The sequence below is a fragment of the Lissotriton vulgaris genome, chromosome 5 (genome assembly GCF_964263255.1).
Source record: "Lissotriton vulgaris chromosome 5, aLisVul1.2, whole genome shotgun sequence".
NCBI classification, from domain to species: domain Eukaryota; kingdom Metazoa; phylum Chordata; class Amphibia; order Caudata; family Salamandridae; genus Lissotriton; species Lissotriton vulgaris.
Window position 1 is genome coordinate 350,275,054 of NC_141693.1, and position 18,631 is coordinate 350,293,684.

General features: G+C 45.2%; 1 protein-coding gene across 3 annotated transcripts in view; it reads left to right on the forward strand.

Annotated features, from left to right (window-relative positions):
• The window catches only part of TMEM269 (transmembrane protein 269), a 146,699-nt gene that overhangs the window by 116,736 nt on the left and 11,332 nt on the right, over positions 1–18,631 (forward strand). For all 3 annotated transcript variants that reach the window (XM_086921615.1, XM_086921614.1, XM_086921613.1), the window contains 2 exons: positions 3,661–3,804; positions 5,726–5,926. In XM_086921615.1, coding sequence (XP_086777741.1) covers positions 3,661–3,804; positions 5,726–5,926 — 345 coding nt within the window. The remainder of the gene's footprint in view (positions 1–3,660; positions 3,805–5,725; positions 5,927–18,631) is intronic.

An 18,631-nucleotide genomic window follows, 5' to 3' on the forward strand; every position in this document is an offset into this window, starting at 1 on the left:
CCCAAACGGATCACGTCCAGGACCCACAAGTCTGAACAGGAGGACATACAGGCCGGAAGAAAGAACCGAAGCCGACCTCCTACCAAGGATCCGTCCTCGGACCCCAGATAGTCAGGAACGAGGCTTAGCAGGAGGGGACTTCGCCTTCTTGTCCCGACCAGGCTGAAAACGACCACAACCCCTGGAAAACTGCCTGTGAGATGAGGGCCGAAAAAAAGGCTTAAGCTTCGAAGAAGCAGGAGCAGCCAAGGACTGCTTGAAAGAGGAGGAATGTTTCTTCTCCATGAAAAGCCGATGTAACCTGCCCTCCAACTCTGCCCCAAACAACATGGAACCTTGAAAGGGCAAACGCAGCGCAGCAGACTTCTGGGCCGAATCCGTCTTCCAGTCCTTGAGGACCAAGTTCCTACGAGCAGCAATGCAAGCACCCCCCGAGAGGGCAGAAGCATGCACTACGTTGAAGGAAACGTCAGACAAAAACTTCACCTGACGCTCAACGTGAGCCAAAATATCAGAACAGTCAGTGGCATTATCCATGGAACCATACAAAGTCTTCAAGTCCGAAAGCAGAGACTGAGCAACAAAAGTCCCGTAGATGCCAGCCCGCAGAGCCAGTTGAGAGCCAGAATAAACCTTACGCAGGGAAGCGTCCACTCTCTTGTCCACAGGATCACGCACAACATCATCCTCGGCCAAAGAAGTGCGCCCCATCAGACTCGCCACAAAAGAATCCAAAGGAACAGAGTCCGGCAAATCCTTCGCCATATCCTGAAGAGGATAGAGCTTAGCCATGAAGCGAGGAAGCAGAATGCGATCCGGATCCTTCCACTCCCGATCCAAAACCTCCTTCACACAAGGATGGACAGGCATACCACAAGAGCAGCGTACTGGAACTGGCGAAGTAAGGAACCCCCAGAAGTACCCGGGACATCATCAGCAGGGAACCCCATATTCGCCTTCACATGGCTCAACAAGTCCGGCAACATATCCTTATCGACATATTTGCCCTTAACCATATCATTGTCCAACCCTCCATCCTCCGATCCAGAGGAAGAAGACGAAGAAGACGGAGGCGGAGCACCACCGGACCGCAACTTCGATTTGGACTTGGACCCCTTAGAACTGGGACCCCCCATCTCCAACAATGACTCCTTAATCAGCGCCTTTAACCTGGCATCACCACCCCTGGAACGATGCCTCGAACGGGTGGGAGAAGGAGAAGAGGAATACGAAGCAGAAGAAGAGGAGGACTCAGCAAGATGCCTGCTCTTCTTAGTATGCTTCTCGATGTCGGAAACCAGCAGGAAACCACCTCAAACACAGGGATGAAGAATAAACAAGCCCAGCAGGACACCCCCAGGAGTCGAACCCTAGGCAAGCCAGCAAGCAAGCCTGGCAACGAGGGACCCAGGAACAGCAAGCAACACAGCACGAGCCAAAGCAGCAGCACCTTGCACCCAGTCACAGCAAGAATAGAATGCAGGGAACTTCAAAGAACATCAGCATTTAAAGGGGGGAAAAAACGCTACGCGGTACTCACGGGAAGGGCTGGCAACTCCGCCACGAAACAGCCGCCAGCCGATCCCCTCAGAAGCCTGACTTCCTGCCCCAAACAAAGGAAGTCAGGCACACTCCGGAAGGAAGCGCCCCAGCCACACAGGGGCCGCCGCACCACCGGAGCAACAGCAAAGCACTGCCGCGTCTCCGAAAAGCCCGGCAGAACGGAGACGCGGACCGGACACTCCCAGTGCCAACACAGGAATCAGCTGCAAAATCCACACGAAAAGAACAGGAGCAGCCAGGAAGTGCCCACAGGAAACCTCCCCAAGCCCGGCAGGAGGAGAAACCCTGGAAGACCAGCCCTACCCGAAGCCCAGCAACAGGTAAGCCCCAGGAGCCATCAGGATCCCGGATCCACGCAGAAAAACTGTTGGGAGACAGAAAAAAGAACAGGTGGTTCAGGAGGCATGCTGGGTACTGTACCCTTATGTACTCCCTATAGGGAGAGGGAGGGGCGTACCAGCATTCCTGCTTTCTTTTTTCTGTCTGAAAGATGGTTAATCTCACTTTTCAGTATGAAGGGGACGAGGACAGGAGGGATCTGGGGGTAATTCCACTTGCCACCTTGGAAACAGATTTAAGCCAGCCATGCAATGGCGATAAAATGCGATTCAATTTCAATTCAATCCATCTTTATTCGGCTATGAAATAATCATAAAAGCATGTGGTAAAATACAATAATTATACGTATAAGAAACGTCATGCTTCATAAGTCATTAAATGCTTAAAACATTGAAGTGAGAGAGTGAAATCAATAATCTAACATTATTTTCCTAGAGGATACAGCAGCTTGATGGAACATAGTTATGCTGCAACATATTTGATCATCGGACACAGTAAGCAAGAAGTAATATGCCTGCATAAAAGTTCGTATCTTTCTGACTCTCATAAATGGTATAAGAAATTTCCAAGTATATAACGTATAAAAAAAAAGAAAATGCAGCATTTTTTGCTTAAAATAGTTGTTGCATGGGCATGTCCTCAATTCAAGCCCCTGCTGCTACCCACTTGGAAAGCATAAAAGATATTTTATCGGTCCAGCCCTCAAGCTGAATAAAAGGGACCGTGTCCAGCTGCTTTTCGTGTTCCATAAGTAATCTTGGCTAAGCTCCCCTAAATTAAATTGCAGATAATCTAATACACTGCTTTGCTTACTCTCGGCCCGCAATCTGTCTATTTCAGCCTTCTCCAGTAATCAATGCTTCTCTTGCTTCCTACAAGTGGCAGTCTATGGCTCTCTTACCAAAAACATATCTATTTGGCCCACACTTTCCAAGGATTTTTTGACATAGGCTAACCAGGGGGTAAACAGCCTTTACAACGAAACGTTTACAACGCACTACCATTACAACGCGGTCTTTACAACGCAAACCATTACAACGCATTGCGCTAGGGGGCGCTCTAGGATAGGGAATAAGTTTAATTTTCTATCCAACACCTTCCCTAGTGTCCACGGGGACTGGAGTTGGAATAGAAAATTAAACTTTTCAAAACTTTTCACTATCCAGCACCTCTAAGCGCTATGCGTTGGAAAGGTATGCGATGTAAAAACTGTGTTGTAAAGGCAGGCGTTCTAATAGCCTGCGTTGTAACGTCATACATCCTAGCCAGGGGATAGATAGGCCCTTATCACAGGCCAGACAATCATTGACTATACTCTGTTAGAAAATACGATTCTTTTCAGGATGTCACTGGGGTAGTTTTGAAATGCCCACAAAATGGCACCCACATTCCCACCCCCCGAGTCGGATGGCTGCAAATACCTACCTACCCATCATTATGTGAATTTAGCACTGCCTAAAAATGTTTTGTCAATTTCTGCTAGATGTAAAAAAGTAAATTCAGTCATAAACATACGTTTGTGACCTAAGTTACATTTGTGAATAGGCCCCTATGATCTAAGAATGAGAATTGTGTGGTAATAGTTTAATCTTACAATTTTTGTAAAATTTCCAGTCACCCATGACATGCCAGAGTTTGTTGTGCTGATATTCTGGAATTGGAAAGCATTATTTAAAAGATGCAGAAGTGTGTGGGTAGAGTAGAGGCAAAATATAGTTCTTTCTACATGTTGAAATGTTTTTCTCTTTGTTTGTACAGGTGCCAAGTTGGATGATTATGCCGATTTCACAACTTTTGGCATGGCTACAGCTCTGCTTCTCAAATCTGATGGCATTCTTGATGGCTTGCTTGTCATAGTCTATGTGTTGGCAGTCTTCACACGACTGTGTTTTTTCCACAGCGGTAAGTCAGAGTTGTATTTGATTTTATATAGTGCTCATCGGGAGAGAGAACAGTCTATAGCTTTACTGAATCTTAAGTTAGTCTTAAAGAAATTGGCAGAATGTTTAAATAATCCAGTAAAGACATGCAGCATAATGCCAGGAGTAAAGTGTAAATGCAAACCTACACCACGAGATCCGCTTTAGTTTAGAAGTGCTGTATCTCCTCGGACACTACCAGGTAACCAAGTGAACAGCAGAGGGCCACCTGCTGATAATTTGTTTTTAAAAGAACAATGTCTTGTGGAAGTGGGCTATAGTTTCAATGGGCTCTGCAACCTTGTGGTGTATCGTAAACTTCGCCGATATAACGACTTCCAGTGGGAAAAAATTTAAGAGTATCTCCAACTCCTTCCAGCTAAATATCAGAAGAGAGGAGAAGAGAGAAAGTTATCACAGAGGGAAGATCATTTTCAACGCCGGCATACACAGCACTGTAGATGTGGTAGATTTGGTGGGCGGTCCCATTAACACCAGCGTAATTTTATGTTGACTTGGATCATTACATATTCCAGGTTTTCTCATGCAGTACAATACTGGTTGGATTTACCGTTTTTTGGTTCCTAATTTACTTGGTCCACACGTGCCTAAGGCACTTGAGAAAACGAATGCACCCAAATCTACGAGTGTCCGTCAGCAGCCTTACTCTTTCCAGCAATGCAAACTACTACATATGGACCAGTTCCTTTAAGACAGTCTTATCCATCAACAATCTGACCATTCAGAGAGGAGGTTTATGGAGTTACAAAGGCTGTGACAGATGCTCAAATTTTTGATGAGCCAATACTACTTTTAAGCAGTGACCATGTGTATTCCCCTCCATTCCGTTATATTTTTCTTAGGAAGAATGAGGAACTGGAGGACTGTAACAATTGGGTATCATCAATAAGGCAGAACGACTACATCATTGCTTTTGCATGCATACCACCAAATAAATCTCCACAAATGCACAAGATCAGCGAAGACCACAAAACTACAAAGGAGTTAGGGTTTGGTGGTGAAGGCAAAAGTGATGTTCAAAGAGAGGTAGAAAAGCGGCCAGAGGAGGGGTCGGTTAGAATAATAAATAAATAAAAAGTCAGGTGGGATTAGGGGTGGGTGGGCAGGTGAAGCAACGGACAAACTGACGTGGTGAGGAGTGCAAGGGTCAAGATGTGAGGGGGAAATCAACACCCAAGGGAGAGAGCAGTAACACACACACACACTACCATATAGTGCTGAAAGAAAAAAATTAGTTCCCGAAATGTCACCCATGGAGAGGCCAAATACAATAAGTTCTAATGACAGTAAACGAGGTGTCCTCCAAGGGAGGGGGACATGCAATAAGAATTGAGGATAGTAATTGAGTAAGAAGTGAGCAAATGAGATAGTTGAGGCGACTCGAGCAGTGGTCAGACCCTTAGCACACTCTTAAGTATTGTTATTTTATGGGATATGTCTTACTATAGTCTGTAGTTGAGATATAAAAAAAGAAAACTGTTATTGCAATCACCTAAAACTGTTTTGAAAGAAAATATTTATAAAATAAAAGGGAGGTGGGTCTAGTTTGCCCTATATAAAACTTTATACATAAAAATAGTGAAACTACTCAAAAACAAACTTCAATGACTTATAAGTTGTGTGGAATGCACTTAGAAAACAAAATGTTGTAATTGATTGCTGGCTCACGTATCCAGCGTTACATCTAGCAAACGTCTTATGGTGCTTCTTGAGCATAGGAAAGGCTGAATCTGTTTTACTTCTTTTCCTAAAGTAAAGTATGCCTGTCTATAGCATCTAGTGTGGTCGTACATGAGTCATTATGATGTTGCCATTGGCTTTAAATATCCAACTTCTTGTTGTTGTTTTTTTGACTTTTTATTTTTTATTTTTTCCCCATGTAGGTATTCCTTTTATGTACCGTGGTCTCCCTTGTACTTATGCCTCAGCAATCTTGGTTTCTACTTCTGTGTTAACTGGAGGACATTTGGTGGTCTTGCGAATTGTCGCTGTTGTGATGATACTGTTTATGGTAGACCAAGGTTTCTACCCTCATGATAAAGTTCTGGAGTCACAGCCGTGGAAAAAGATAGTGTTTCTAGTGGGTAAGTAGACTGATTTAAAACTTGAACCAGAATTTAATTTAAAATGTTTTTTTTTCAACTAAAATCGTTAAACTGTTGATTACAAATTAAGGAACTGTTAGTCTAGCATTGTATGTAAATTGCACAATGCTTTGTAGACTGCAAGAAAATGTAGATAGCTGCTAGAAGTAGAGAAGTCTGCCAGGTACAGGAGCATATCTGCGTAGAGAGATTTTCTCCTCCTAGGGATCTTAAATCCCTAATAGGTGTATCCTGTCAAATCTAGGTGGGGAGGGGCTCCTGCACCCAGCATGAAAAAGCTGGTGGGTACAACCTGGGCGCGAGTTGGCCCCATGGATCCCGTGCTGGATCTGGTGCAGTGCCCCAGAGAGACCGAGACCTTGTACTGCACCCACTCGCATTCTAACGCCCCGGCATAGTTTACCCCATCCCTTTTGTCCTTGACTTTGACACGGCGCAGGACAAGCGTCACATGACACTGGTTCCAGGGTCATCCAGTACAGAGCCATGCCTTCTGGGTCACAGCCAGTGCCTTTTGTCTGTGACAGGCCTGGTATAATGGATAAATAAGAGAAGACCCTGATGAATACTGCCACCGTTTGGATGAAGCATCCATTGGATGATACCGAGGACACCTGATATGAGGATCTGGCGGTTGCCAGTTATTAGACACCTCTCCAGAAAATTACTTTTTCTCCCCTCCTACTGTGACTACGGAGGAGTCAGCCTCTTTGTTATGGTGGTGCATAGGTCTTGGACCTTCCGCTTTCCTCAGTGGTAGTCAAGAATAATATCTTGATGGAGATGCTTCAAACTGAGACTACCTCTTCTGAACCCCTGCTCCCTGTAATGAAGTTGTCACCGACGTCCTCTTCGGGGCAGGGTTCAAGCCCTACACAGGGTTTCCTGTGCACAGGATGTTTGCCCGCCACCAAACATGCCTGCTCCACGACACCCTGAACTTCCTCACCCCGAACTCCACTTCTGAGAGCTTGGTGGTACAGGCTTCCACTTTCAGAATCAACCTTGGCACTTTCTCTTCCACTCTACGGGGTGGAGAATCCAGGAGACTGGATCCCTTTGGCAAAAGAATGCTCTCTTCCGCTAGCCTAGCACTGAGGTCAGTAAACACTGCATGCCTCTCTGGTCGTTGTTCCTACGTAATCTGGGACTCTGTTGCACAAGTGCAGCCAATGGTCTCGGAGGAGGCCCGAGCCACACTTTCTCGGGCTGTTGCCAACGAGAGAGATGTGGCAAAGTTCACCTTTCGTTGTGGCCTGAGCATAACAGATTCAATGGGAAGAGTGATTTCTTTGTTGATGGCCCTCTCCAGCACCACATCTGGCGAGGACTACTGACTTTTCTGGAGATGTCCAAGCATTGCATGCGGCATGCTCTTTGTTGGCTCCCGTCTTTTCTGAGAGAAGGCGGCCTCTGCTCTAGAACGCTTTGCGGGTGGGGAGCATCTCCTTGGCTTGCCTATTGGCTTGGCATTACTATCTCCCGCTGTGTTGGTGTTGATAAGATAAATAAATATTGGATAAATATGCATCCCAAGGCCTTAGTCTCCCTCAGACACTTTTGTGTTCTGTCTTTTGTCACTTTGAAGGTTTTCTCTTTTGTTTATCCTGGTCTTCCAGTCCAGCACCTTGCTTCTTATTGCACTTTATTGGCCTGGTTTTATGTCCTATTGGGGAAGGGTGGTTTCAAAGGACTGGAGAGAGAGTTGTTTTCACTATTGCTAACGCGCACAGGGGGTCTAGTACATTACTCTGGGCATTCTTCTCCCCTGGTGCACGAGGGCAGGGTCTCACCTATATCATGCAGTTGGCATGCCACTCTTTGACAGTTCATGGGTCACTGCGCTATATTGGGATTGTAACATATGAACTGCAAGCAGAAAAAATATATCTGTGACAAAGGCAGTTACCCGCTGAGCTATCCACATAAAACACAGTTTTGTGATCTGCATGGTACACATTCTTTGCCGAAAGCATATGTTCGAGGCATATGAGCTGCAGATTACACACTGTGCATGGGCCCAGATGTTTGCAGTTTTTTTTTGTTGTAGAAAAGTCTTTGGAAGTCACGGGATAGGTGACTCCTCCTTTGGATGATACTGCGCATGGGCATCGGCTCCATCCCCAGATTGTTTTTTTCAGGCACCGGGCTCAGATGTGTTTCCAGCGCTCCGTGTTGGAACCGATTTCCGTCGACACGCAATCCTCACCAGCTTTGAGAATTTCGTTTAGAACGCGTTTTCAGCCGACGCTACTCTATCAACATCGAGGACTTCGATTCCGGTCGTCGTCGAAGGCCTTTGGGCCCAACTAGGCCTCGACTCCAGCTCATGGAAAGGACGCCATTTAAAAAGTGTCCTCAATGTGGGTCGAAGTTTCCCCACACCGACCTTCTTTGGTGTGTATCCTTTGCCTCTCCCCGGAGCACGAGGCCAGAGACTGTTCTGCTTGTGCCTCCTTCCGCTCCAAGAAGACGATCCGGGACCAAAGAGCTCGGAGAACAATGTCTAAGCGCTCTTCAGCTCCGATTCCAGACTACATCTTCGAGGAAGGCGTCGATGTCCCAGAACAACATGGCGTCGACAGCAACTCCGAGGCAGAAGATTCCGATGTAGAGGAAGGCAATCCAACACAGCGGGTCGTAAGTAAGACCGTCGACCCCGACCCTTCCTCGACACACCCCAAAAAGGCTCCGGTCACACCCTCGCTTTCAGGTACACACCAAGACACTGCTTCTACTGCCCCACCTTCGGGCCCGGCTAAGAAGCTAACAAAGCCTTCAGGCGACTCGGGCTCGAGTCGACCTCTACACGGTGCCAACGCAACCTACCGGCACCGAAAAAGACACCATCGGTTGCCACTCCCACATCGAAACCATCGGCACCGAAACAGACAGTTACTACCTCGGCACCAAAACCAAGGTCGGAGCCAAGGAAAGCTTCGGATCCGAAGAAACAACCCGTTCCGAAACCTTCATCTGCACCGAAAAAATCATCGGAGCCGAAAAAACATTCTGAGCCGAAAAAGATCCCGGCTTCTCCTGTAAAAGACATTACCAAAAAAACAAAAGAAGCTACTTCGGTGCCAAAACCTTCCTCCGCACCGAAAGATCACACTTCTGCAGAGGACTTATTTCACCCAGACCCTGCACAAAAGACTTTGGTGAAAGATCTAACTACTGGTCGACTAACTTTAAGTTCAAAGAAACGACCAATAGAAACACCAGCTCCTCCTCCAAAGAAGAAGGACATGGCTACTTCCCCGCTAAGAGTGCCTTCCCCTTCTCCTCCACCTATGCCATAACCAACTGTTCCGCTGCCACAACATTCCCCTACACACTCTATCATACAACATGATGATAATGGGGATGAGAGCTCTGATGACATAGGGGGTAACGCAGATGATCCATCTATTCCCCCAGGCTCGCCTGACCCATGGAACGATTATAACACGCCAGACGTTCCAAATGTCCCTCAAAATGACATATACCCCTCTAGGCCTTCCCCGCCAGAAGACACTATGGGCTTTAATCAGTTGGTACACAGAGCTGCGCAGTATCATGGGGTGGATATGCAACACGACACAGTAGAGGAAGACTTCCTACTAGAAACATTTGACAATGCACAAAGATCTTCATCCATTTTACCCATGCTCAAAGGAGTTATTAAACACGCCGCTGAGGTTTTCAAAGAACCAGTTACAACTCGGGTCATTAACCCACGAATAGAGAAGAAATATAAGGCTGCACCTTCCGATCCAGCATATATTAAAGGCCCAGTTCCCCTAGACTCGCTTGTAGTTTCAAACGCACTCAAAAGGGCTAAATCACAAACGTCAGGTGAGGCTCCCCTACCTGACAAAGAGTCTAAACTCCTTGATGCGTCAGGAAAGAGAACTGCCTCCCAAGCAGCAAACATGTGGCGTATCGCCAATACATAAGCATTATTGGCATGTTACGGCAGAGCACACTATGATGAACTAGAGTCACCGATGCAGCACCTCCCGGATAAGTACAAAGATAGAGCTAATTAGCTTATCCAAAAAGGAAAAAATAATACCAGCACCTCAATTCGTTGTGCACTTGACGCAGCAGACACTGCCTCCAGAGCAGTTAACACAAGTGTTTTGCTGCGTAGACATGCGTGGCTATGCATATCAGGTTTTAAACCTGAAGTACAAAGTGCTATACTCAACCAACCCTTTGATGAGCAATACTTATTTGGACCCAACGTAGATGTATCCATCGAAAAAATGAAGGATACAGACACAGCAAAATCTATGGAACCCTTGCAGTCGCAGGCTCCCAGACGTTCATTTCGATGCTCATCCTATAGAGGTACCAACAGAGGATACGCTTCAAACACACCTTTCACGTCCTACAAAGCCCCACACTATCTACATATAGTAAGGGCTACCAAAGGGGTAGTTACAGAGGTTAAAGAACAAGGATAGAGGCAAGACCAACAATTCCCGCTCTGCCTCCACCCCTAACCAATGACTCCCCTTCCCTTCCCCCGCCCCATTCCACTCCGGTCGGGGGAAGACTACAGCAATATCTACCAGCCTGGGAAAACATCACATCAGAGAGGAAGGGGCTTCAAATAATCCAGTCAGGTTACTGTCTAGAACTAACATCCACCCCTCAAACATACCACCCAGACAGCGTCCAATGTCACAAGAACATTTGACACTGCTCAGACAGGAAAAGTGGTATCTTCCTGCAGAAAAATGCAATAGAAATAGTTCCAAAGCATCAGCACAACAAGGGAGTATACGCCCTATATTTCTTAATTCCAAAGAAGGGCGGAACTCTGAGACCTATTCTAGACCTCAGATCTCTAAACATTTACATACAGTCAGACCATTTTCATATGGTCACACTTCAACAAGTCCTTCTGCTCCTGTTACAAAACGACTTCCTTGTCACTCTAGATCTCAAGGACACCTACTTCCACATTCCCATCCACACAGTGCACAGAAAATATCTCAGATTTGTGCTAGACGGGCAGCACTACCAGTTCAAAGTGCTCCCATTCGGAGTCACAACAGCACCAAGAGTGTTTACCAAATGCCTAGCAGTCGTGGCAGCACACTTAAGAAGACAGCAGATTCACGTCTTCCCATATCTGGACGACTGGCTCATAAAAGCAAACTCATACGGCCAGTGTGTACAACACACTCACGCCACAATTCTATTACTCCACAAATTGGGATTCACAGTAAATCACACGAAGTCACATCTGCTACCCTCGCACACACAACAATACCTCGGCGCTACAATAAACACCCAATTAACACTAGCTTATCCCTCTCCAGCCAGGATAACAAGTGTACAAACGCTCCTAACAAAATTCAAACCACAACACTCGCTTCCAGCTCGAGTGTTCATGCAACTCATTGGAATGATGGCATATTGCATATTTAGAGTACCTCACACAAGACTGCAAATGCATCCACTTCAAGAGTGCCTAGCACGACAGTGGAACCAGGCTCCTGGTCAATTAACAGACCTAGTGTTGGTAGATAGTTGGACTCATCGCTCTCTGCAATGGTGGAGCACAAAAAACATTTCAAAGGGCTGACCATTCCTAGAGCCAGTTCCCTGAATAATCATGACAGCGGACGCGTCGCTTTCCAGCTGGGGAGCTCACCTACTGCATCACACCATGCAAGGCAGGTGGACACCGCAACCAAAGCTACTCCACATCAGCCACTCAGAGTTGCTAGCTGCGTTTCTAGCCCTAAAAGCATTTCAAACTCAATTCTAAGGGAAAGCTGCCTTAGTCCGCACAAACAATATGACAGCGATGTACTACATAAACAAACAAGGCGGGATACACTCTCTGCAGCTCTCTCAGTTAGCACAGCAGATATGGAGATGGGCTATACCTCTAAAGATCTTCCTCTTAGCCCAACATGTCCCAGGAGTACAAAACACCATGGCAGATCTACTAAGTCAACAGACACAGCAGATCCACGAGTGGGAACTTCATCCGCAAGTTCTTCAACCGTTTTTCCAAACGTGTGGACAACCTCAGATAGACCTCTTCGCCACCCACGAAAATGCAAAATGCCCAAACTTCGCCGGCAGATACCCACACCCAATTTGCGTACGCTTTTCCTCCTCTCCCACTACTTCCATTAGTGGTAAGCAAACTACAGCAACATTCCCTAACACTCATTCTAGTTGCTCCAACTTGGGCCAGACAACCTTGGTACACCACACTACTGCAACTATCTGTGGTGCCACACCAAAAACTAAGCCCATCTCCACGCTTATTAACGCAGAACCATGGAGAGATCAGACACCCGGACCCAGCTGAGCTCAACCTATCGATCTGGCTCCTGAAGTCATAGAGTTTGGTTACCTTAACCTTCCTCAAGAATGTATGAACGTCATCAAAGAAGCTAGATGTCCCACTACCAGAGAATGTTATGCTGCTAAGTGGAAAAGGTTTGTGATATACTGTCAAAACAATCACATAAACCCCCTGGATGTGTCTATTCAACACATCATAGGCTACCTCCTACACCTTCAAAAGTGTAACTTAGCATACACGTCTATCAGACTACACCTTGCTGCTATAGCAGCATACTTACAAAATAGACAACGCCTATCTCTTTTTAGAGTACCAGCTATAACAGCTTTCATGGAAGGGCTGAAAAGAATAATCCCTCCCAGAACACCACCTTCACCAGTGTGGAACTTAAACATCGTTCTCACACGTCTCATGGGGCCTCCCTCTGAACCTGTACACAAATATGAATTGCAATTCCTAACTTCGAAAGTAGCTTTCCTAGTAGCCATTACTTCTCTTAGAAGAGTAAGCGAACTGCAAGCATTTACCATTCAAGAACCTTTCCTGCAAATGCATCATAACAAAGTGGTTCTTCGTACTACTCCTAAATTCCTTCAAAAAGTAATTTCACCATTCCATCTAAACCAATCTGTGGAGCTGCCCGTATCCTTCTCGCAGCCACAAACAGCGGCTGAAAGAGCTCAACACACTTTAGATGTCAAAAGAGCGCTACTTTATTACATAGAAAGAACACAAAGTTTTCGCAAAACAAAACAGCTTTTTGTGTCTTTTTCACCACCATATAAAGGCAACCCCATATCAAAATCTGGAATTGCTAGGTGGATTGTCAAATGCATACAAATTTGTTACCAGAAAGCTAAACGTACGTTAACAATTCCTCCAAAAGCCCATTCTACAAGAAAGTTAGGGGCTTCCATGGCATTCTTAGGGAACATTCCATTCCCTTAGATGACATATGCAAAGCAGCTACATGGTCTACACCGCACACATTCACAAAACACTATTGTGTAGATGTGCAAACTAAGCAGCAAGCCACTGTGGGCCCGGCTGCACTAAAAACTCTACTTCAAACAACTGCAACAGATACGGGTGGTCGCCGGTAAGGTGGGTACTGCTATACAATCTATGCACAGTGTGTAATCTGCAGCTCATATGCCTCGAACGGAAAATGCTACTTACCAGTATGCATCAGTTCTTGGCATGTAGAGCTGCAGAGTTACACACGCCCACCTGCCACGCCCTACCTTTATCTGTTCCAGTATTATCTTAATTAGATACAAACCACATGGACATCACTACTTCTTGTACAGCTCCATCACTTCCCTAATGGCGAAAAACAATCTGGGGATGGAGCTGATGCCCATGCGCAGTATCATCCAAAGGAGGAGTCACCTATCCCGTGACTTCCAAAGACTTTTCTACAACAAAAACAAACTGCAAACATCCGGGCCCAACACTAGGTGGCCATCTATGCACAGTGTGTAGCTCTACATGCCAAGAACAGATGCATACTGTTAAGTAGCATTTTCCTAATCCTCAGCGCTACTTTATGATGAGTCGATAACTGCCACTAGACAAATCTCCATCTCTCTCCAGCAGGAACATTAATAAAGTCTGCCATCTTACTTCCCTTAAATAACTCTTACCCTGGTAGGGAAGCCACAATAAATTTTTTCAGAAGCCATTAACGGACAGACACGCAGAGAAATCTTGTGTATGTACTTGCAAAGATTACCAGAGGCTGACTTCAATCTGGCATGGGCCCATCAGGTTGAGGGAGGGACATGCAGGCTATGCAGATAGAGACGTAAATCATGGCTGCATCTTGTCCAAAGCAAGATGCCTCTAAAAGGTCTTTGCTGAGGCCAATCTTCCTGACCCAGGCGGTTCGCAAGAGTCTGGAGGCATCATCTCTATCTTTCACTCAGTCCGATGCAAGAACCTTATCGAGGTGCGAGAAATTTGTCAAGGTACTAAGGGCTCCACTTCAAACACAAATTTCTAAGCCTCGTCACATCACTACTGCACAAAAGCTGATACGGATTACTGCACATAGAAAACCTAAATTGTTTCAGTTGTGCAGCCAAGGGGCTCTCTGACTAATAAAGGCAATGTAGTCGGGACAGAGGCAAATACTATCACGATGCTCACTCAAGGGGCCAGTTTTGTAAGACAATAGTCTTTTTATCCCACCATTATTAACCATGCCCCTACTCTTCTTTGATCCTCCTAAAAGACACTGTTTGGCATGGTTCATTGTTTTTTGTATTTTTCTTTTCTTTTTAAACCACTACTCCCCCTTGCACCTCCTTTGCATGCCAACTCCCCTTATCAGCATTTGTATTTGAGAAAGGATTTTTAGACCCAGCAGTTACGCAGTCTTCTGCGAAGATGCTAAGTTGTCAGCTTTCGTGCAAATCATCTTCCTGCACTATATGAAGCACTTGGGGCCCTATTCACAGAATGAACTTACGACTAAATCCTAAACTTACTACTATTTGGTATTCACAGAATGCACTTACTACTTTCAGGATTCACAGAGTGAACTTACTACTTTCGAGATTCACAGAATGAACTTACTACTTTCGGTATTCACTGAATAGATTTAAGACCACTAACTTTACGTCCGCACTCGGGACGGAATTTCCGGCCCGGAGGCGGAATTTCCGGCCCGGGGGCGGAGCTTGCGGCCCGGAGGCGGATCTTGCGGGCCGGAGGCAGGGCTTGCGGCCGGAGGCGGAGCTTGCGGCCTAGAGATGGAGATTTCAGCCATGGCTAAATCCCCACCTCTGAGCCGGAAGCTCCGCCTCCAAGCCGCAAGCTCCGCCTCTAGGCCGGAAGCCCCGCCTCTGGGCCGAAAGCTCCACCCTCAAGCCAGAAGCTCCGCCTCCGGGCCGGAATTTCCGGCCCGAGTGCGGGTGTAAAGTTAGTAGTCTTAAATCTATTCTGTGAATACCGAAAGTAGTACGTTCATTCTGTGAATCCCGAAAGTAGTAAATTCACTCTGTGAATCCCGAAAGTAGTAAGTGCATTCTGTGAATACCAAATAGTAGTAAGTTTAGGATTTAGTCTTAAGTTCATTCTGTGAATCGGGCCCCAAGTCTTTGCTCCTTTTGCCATGTACGCATTTCAGCCCAAGTGGTCCCATTTGTATAAGTGGGGTGCAGTGAGCAGAAGGGTCTCTATTGAGGAATCTGAGCTAGCATAAAAATACGTTTTTATTTCTTCTTTCCTTGCAATGGAACTTGTTTTCTTAACAATAATTTTAATGTGATCGATGATTATGGTTGCTCATTTTATTGTATGGATATACTTTTATTATTATTGTACGGATATACATTGTTATAGTTTTTAGTAACTAAAATAATAAAAAATGACATTAACATTAATCACCAGAGCGATCTTGACATTTGTATGGTTGATTGCAAACTGTTGGACAAACAAGAAACTCTGCAGCAGGTGCTGTTAAACCCTAAGGCGTTTGTAAACTCAGCGCCTAGGGATATGACTGCAGGCGTCCGCCTCGCATTTCTCCCCTCCATCCGGGCTCCACCCTTCTATGCCCATGTCTGTGGTAGCTGTAGAACATTCACAGCAGGAGCTGTGAACAAAGGCTTCGGAGCAGAGGGGATTTCAACTGCCTCAGGCTCTGAGAGACCTTTGTTTGACTAATTAGAGCATTCTGCCCTCAGGGCAGAATGTTCTAATAGCTTATACTGGCCATTAAAGGCCCACTCCCTTGTTGAAGGCGCTCGCCTTCGGCGCAAACCTTTAATGCTAGAGCAGGCCTTTAATGGCCAGTATAGCCCACTACAGCGGGCTATAAAGCTATAAAACACTATACTAGTGTTTGAGGTCTTATCTCGAATAGGGGTGGTGCTGGAGATTTCTGTTTTTCTATGCCATCTTTCAATTCGTGCATAGTATATTTCCTTTTGCATAATAAAGTAATTTTGTTTTGCAAAGTATACCACTGAAATGAGTAGAAACTGTCTAAATAGCAAAACTGTGTCAACTGGGTTGCAAGAGTCTAAAACTCAATTAATTCAGTTAGCACTTGAATCGCTAAAGGTAAAATTGGGATTCAATTCTAGGCTTAATGTTAAGTACTTGGTCATTATTTTTAAATTCAACCATATAATAGCCAGGGACACCAATGGTGAATTACCTCAGTTATGATAGTAGAGGCCCAGTAATCTCTGACTGAGCTAGGATCCCACATAAACGTTCTAGGCAAAGCTAAAATAAAAAATGGCCGGGCAGACTAACAGTCTTTCGAAATACTTGTGGTTTTAATTTCCATTAGCTAAAACAGCTGAGATTTCTTTGAATTCTAATGTGATGTCACTTTTAAATTTCCATAATATAAACCATAATCTGTTACTTTGGTTAATTTAGCTAATTTCTTCAGTCTGATTCCCCCTAGTTTATTTTTTGCACCTTAAGAGTTATAAAATATCTGTTCTCAAATATTCGCTCCAGACCTTAGGTAAACTGATCACAAAAGTGCCTGCCATATGTTTCAAGCAAATGATGTAATATATATATGTGTGTGTATTTCCTCAGTAAACCATGTCACCTGTGCCTAATACTCCAATTCTTGTACCCCCAAGCACACCACTCGCATTTGATTCTATGACAAAGTTTGGTGTGGGAGCTCATACTATCTCTCATCCTTGGACCTTGCTCATTAACAACCACATCTATTGACAGCTTATTTTCTTGAAGATAGATTTCCTCCTGTTTACCTTTAAAGATATTGTGGTTGTGTTAGTATTCCCTTAAATAAATGTGTCCTCTATCCACACCAGCAGCTTGATTCCCCAGGCATGATGCTTTTCGTGTCATGTCTAGGAGTCTTGTTAAAGGACCACCAGTATCTAGTAATTACCTGGATACAATTGAAGATCCTTTTACGGCTCTTGTAAGAAAAAGGTCCCATTGTCGAGAACATATGTATTTAATGTTTACATTAAAATCCATTGTGAGACATGCCTTTCTGTTATTATTCGATGGGAGAATTGTACTTGCTTTGAGTTTCTCCAACGTGGCTCTAGTGCTTTTTTATACTTCTACTTGACGGTATGTCGCCACATTTTCCATGATTGTCCATATTTTGAGCCAAGGTGGCGAGTATCCACAGGGTGAAATGGGCTCAACTCCTGAGAGGTCTTCACCACCTCAGTATTCTCTGACGCAGGTTTTTCAGTGTGAAAGTTATTGTTTTCATAATCTTACCAATAATCCTGCTCACATCATAAACCAAATCCTCCTCAACAACAGTATGAGTGTATTCACTCTTGGGTTTCTTCTAAATTGCCTGGGACTCATGTGCTTGTGGGCAATTTTCGTATTTAGGACAGCCATACCTATTAGAAGAACCCACCTTCTCTTTAAACTCTTTTTTTTGTATTTCTCAGTTAACACATGTCTAGCTGTTTGTTAGCATCTTCTTTGTTCTGAGAGATACATAATCTGTGAATGGCTTTTTTCTCTTTTTGTAAGGGTCAGGCTTTACACCCCTAGAGACTTTACACCCAAAATACATTATCTACTTTTCCAGATTCTGTACTTGCCATAGAAATGTGGCTCTTGCCATTTGAATCATGGAGGAAGGTAGGATCCTTCTGCATAGTTACCTTCACTTTCTGCCTGGTGCTAAACTGTTTTTGACTGGTCTGACTAAGATCCTGCTAATCAGGACCCCAGTCTATCTTTTTTCTCCCTTAAATTGGTATGTTCAGTACTTGAGATTGGATACTGGGGTGCCCTTATCAGTCCTCAGTATATGGTACTAAGATACCCAGGGCGTAGGTATCCCAGCGGTCCTCCATAGGTTGGAAAATGCATTATGCCACACATGGGAGACCATTCAAAATGAAACTACAGGCCTGCCATTGTTGCCTGTGTAAGCTAGTGTTAGCTCCACTTACTAAAGATGTAGGTTTCCTATATCTAGGGTCACTACACTTAAAACCTATGTCACCCCTATAGTAGGCCTTTGCTATCCTGAGAGCAGAGTGCTTGGTTCTAAGTGTGAGTGTGCCCCTGCATGAGCAGGACACCCCTACAGCCTACGGAGTCCATTCTCCCGGGTTGTAGGTGAAGCAAGATGACCATCTCAAAACTGTCTGCAATGATTCCTATCATGTTTGTTGTCATACATGTTGGAATCATACCTCCCACTCTGCAAACGGTGTGGGAGGTATGATTCCAAGTACTGGAAGAGCCCTCTGTTAGGCTCTCAGTGTCCCCATTACCTACCTTCTAGACCCGGAGTGCACAAAATGGTTGCTGCTGACAAGAGACCCAATTCTGCCCTCCTGCTGCTGAGCCAAGCTCGAGCAGGGGAAGGCAGAACAATA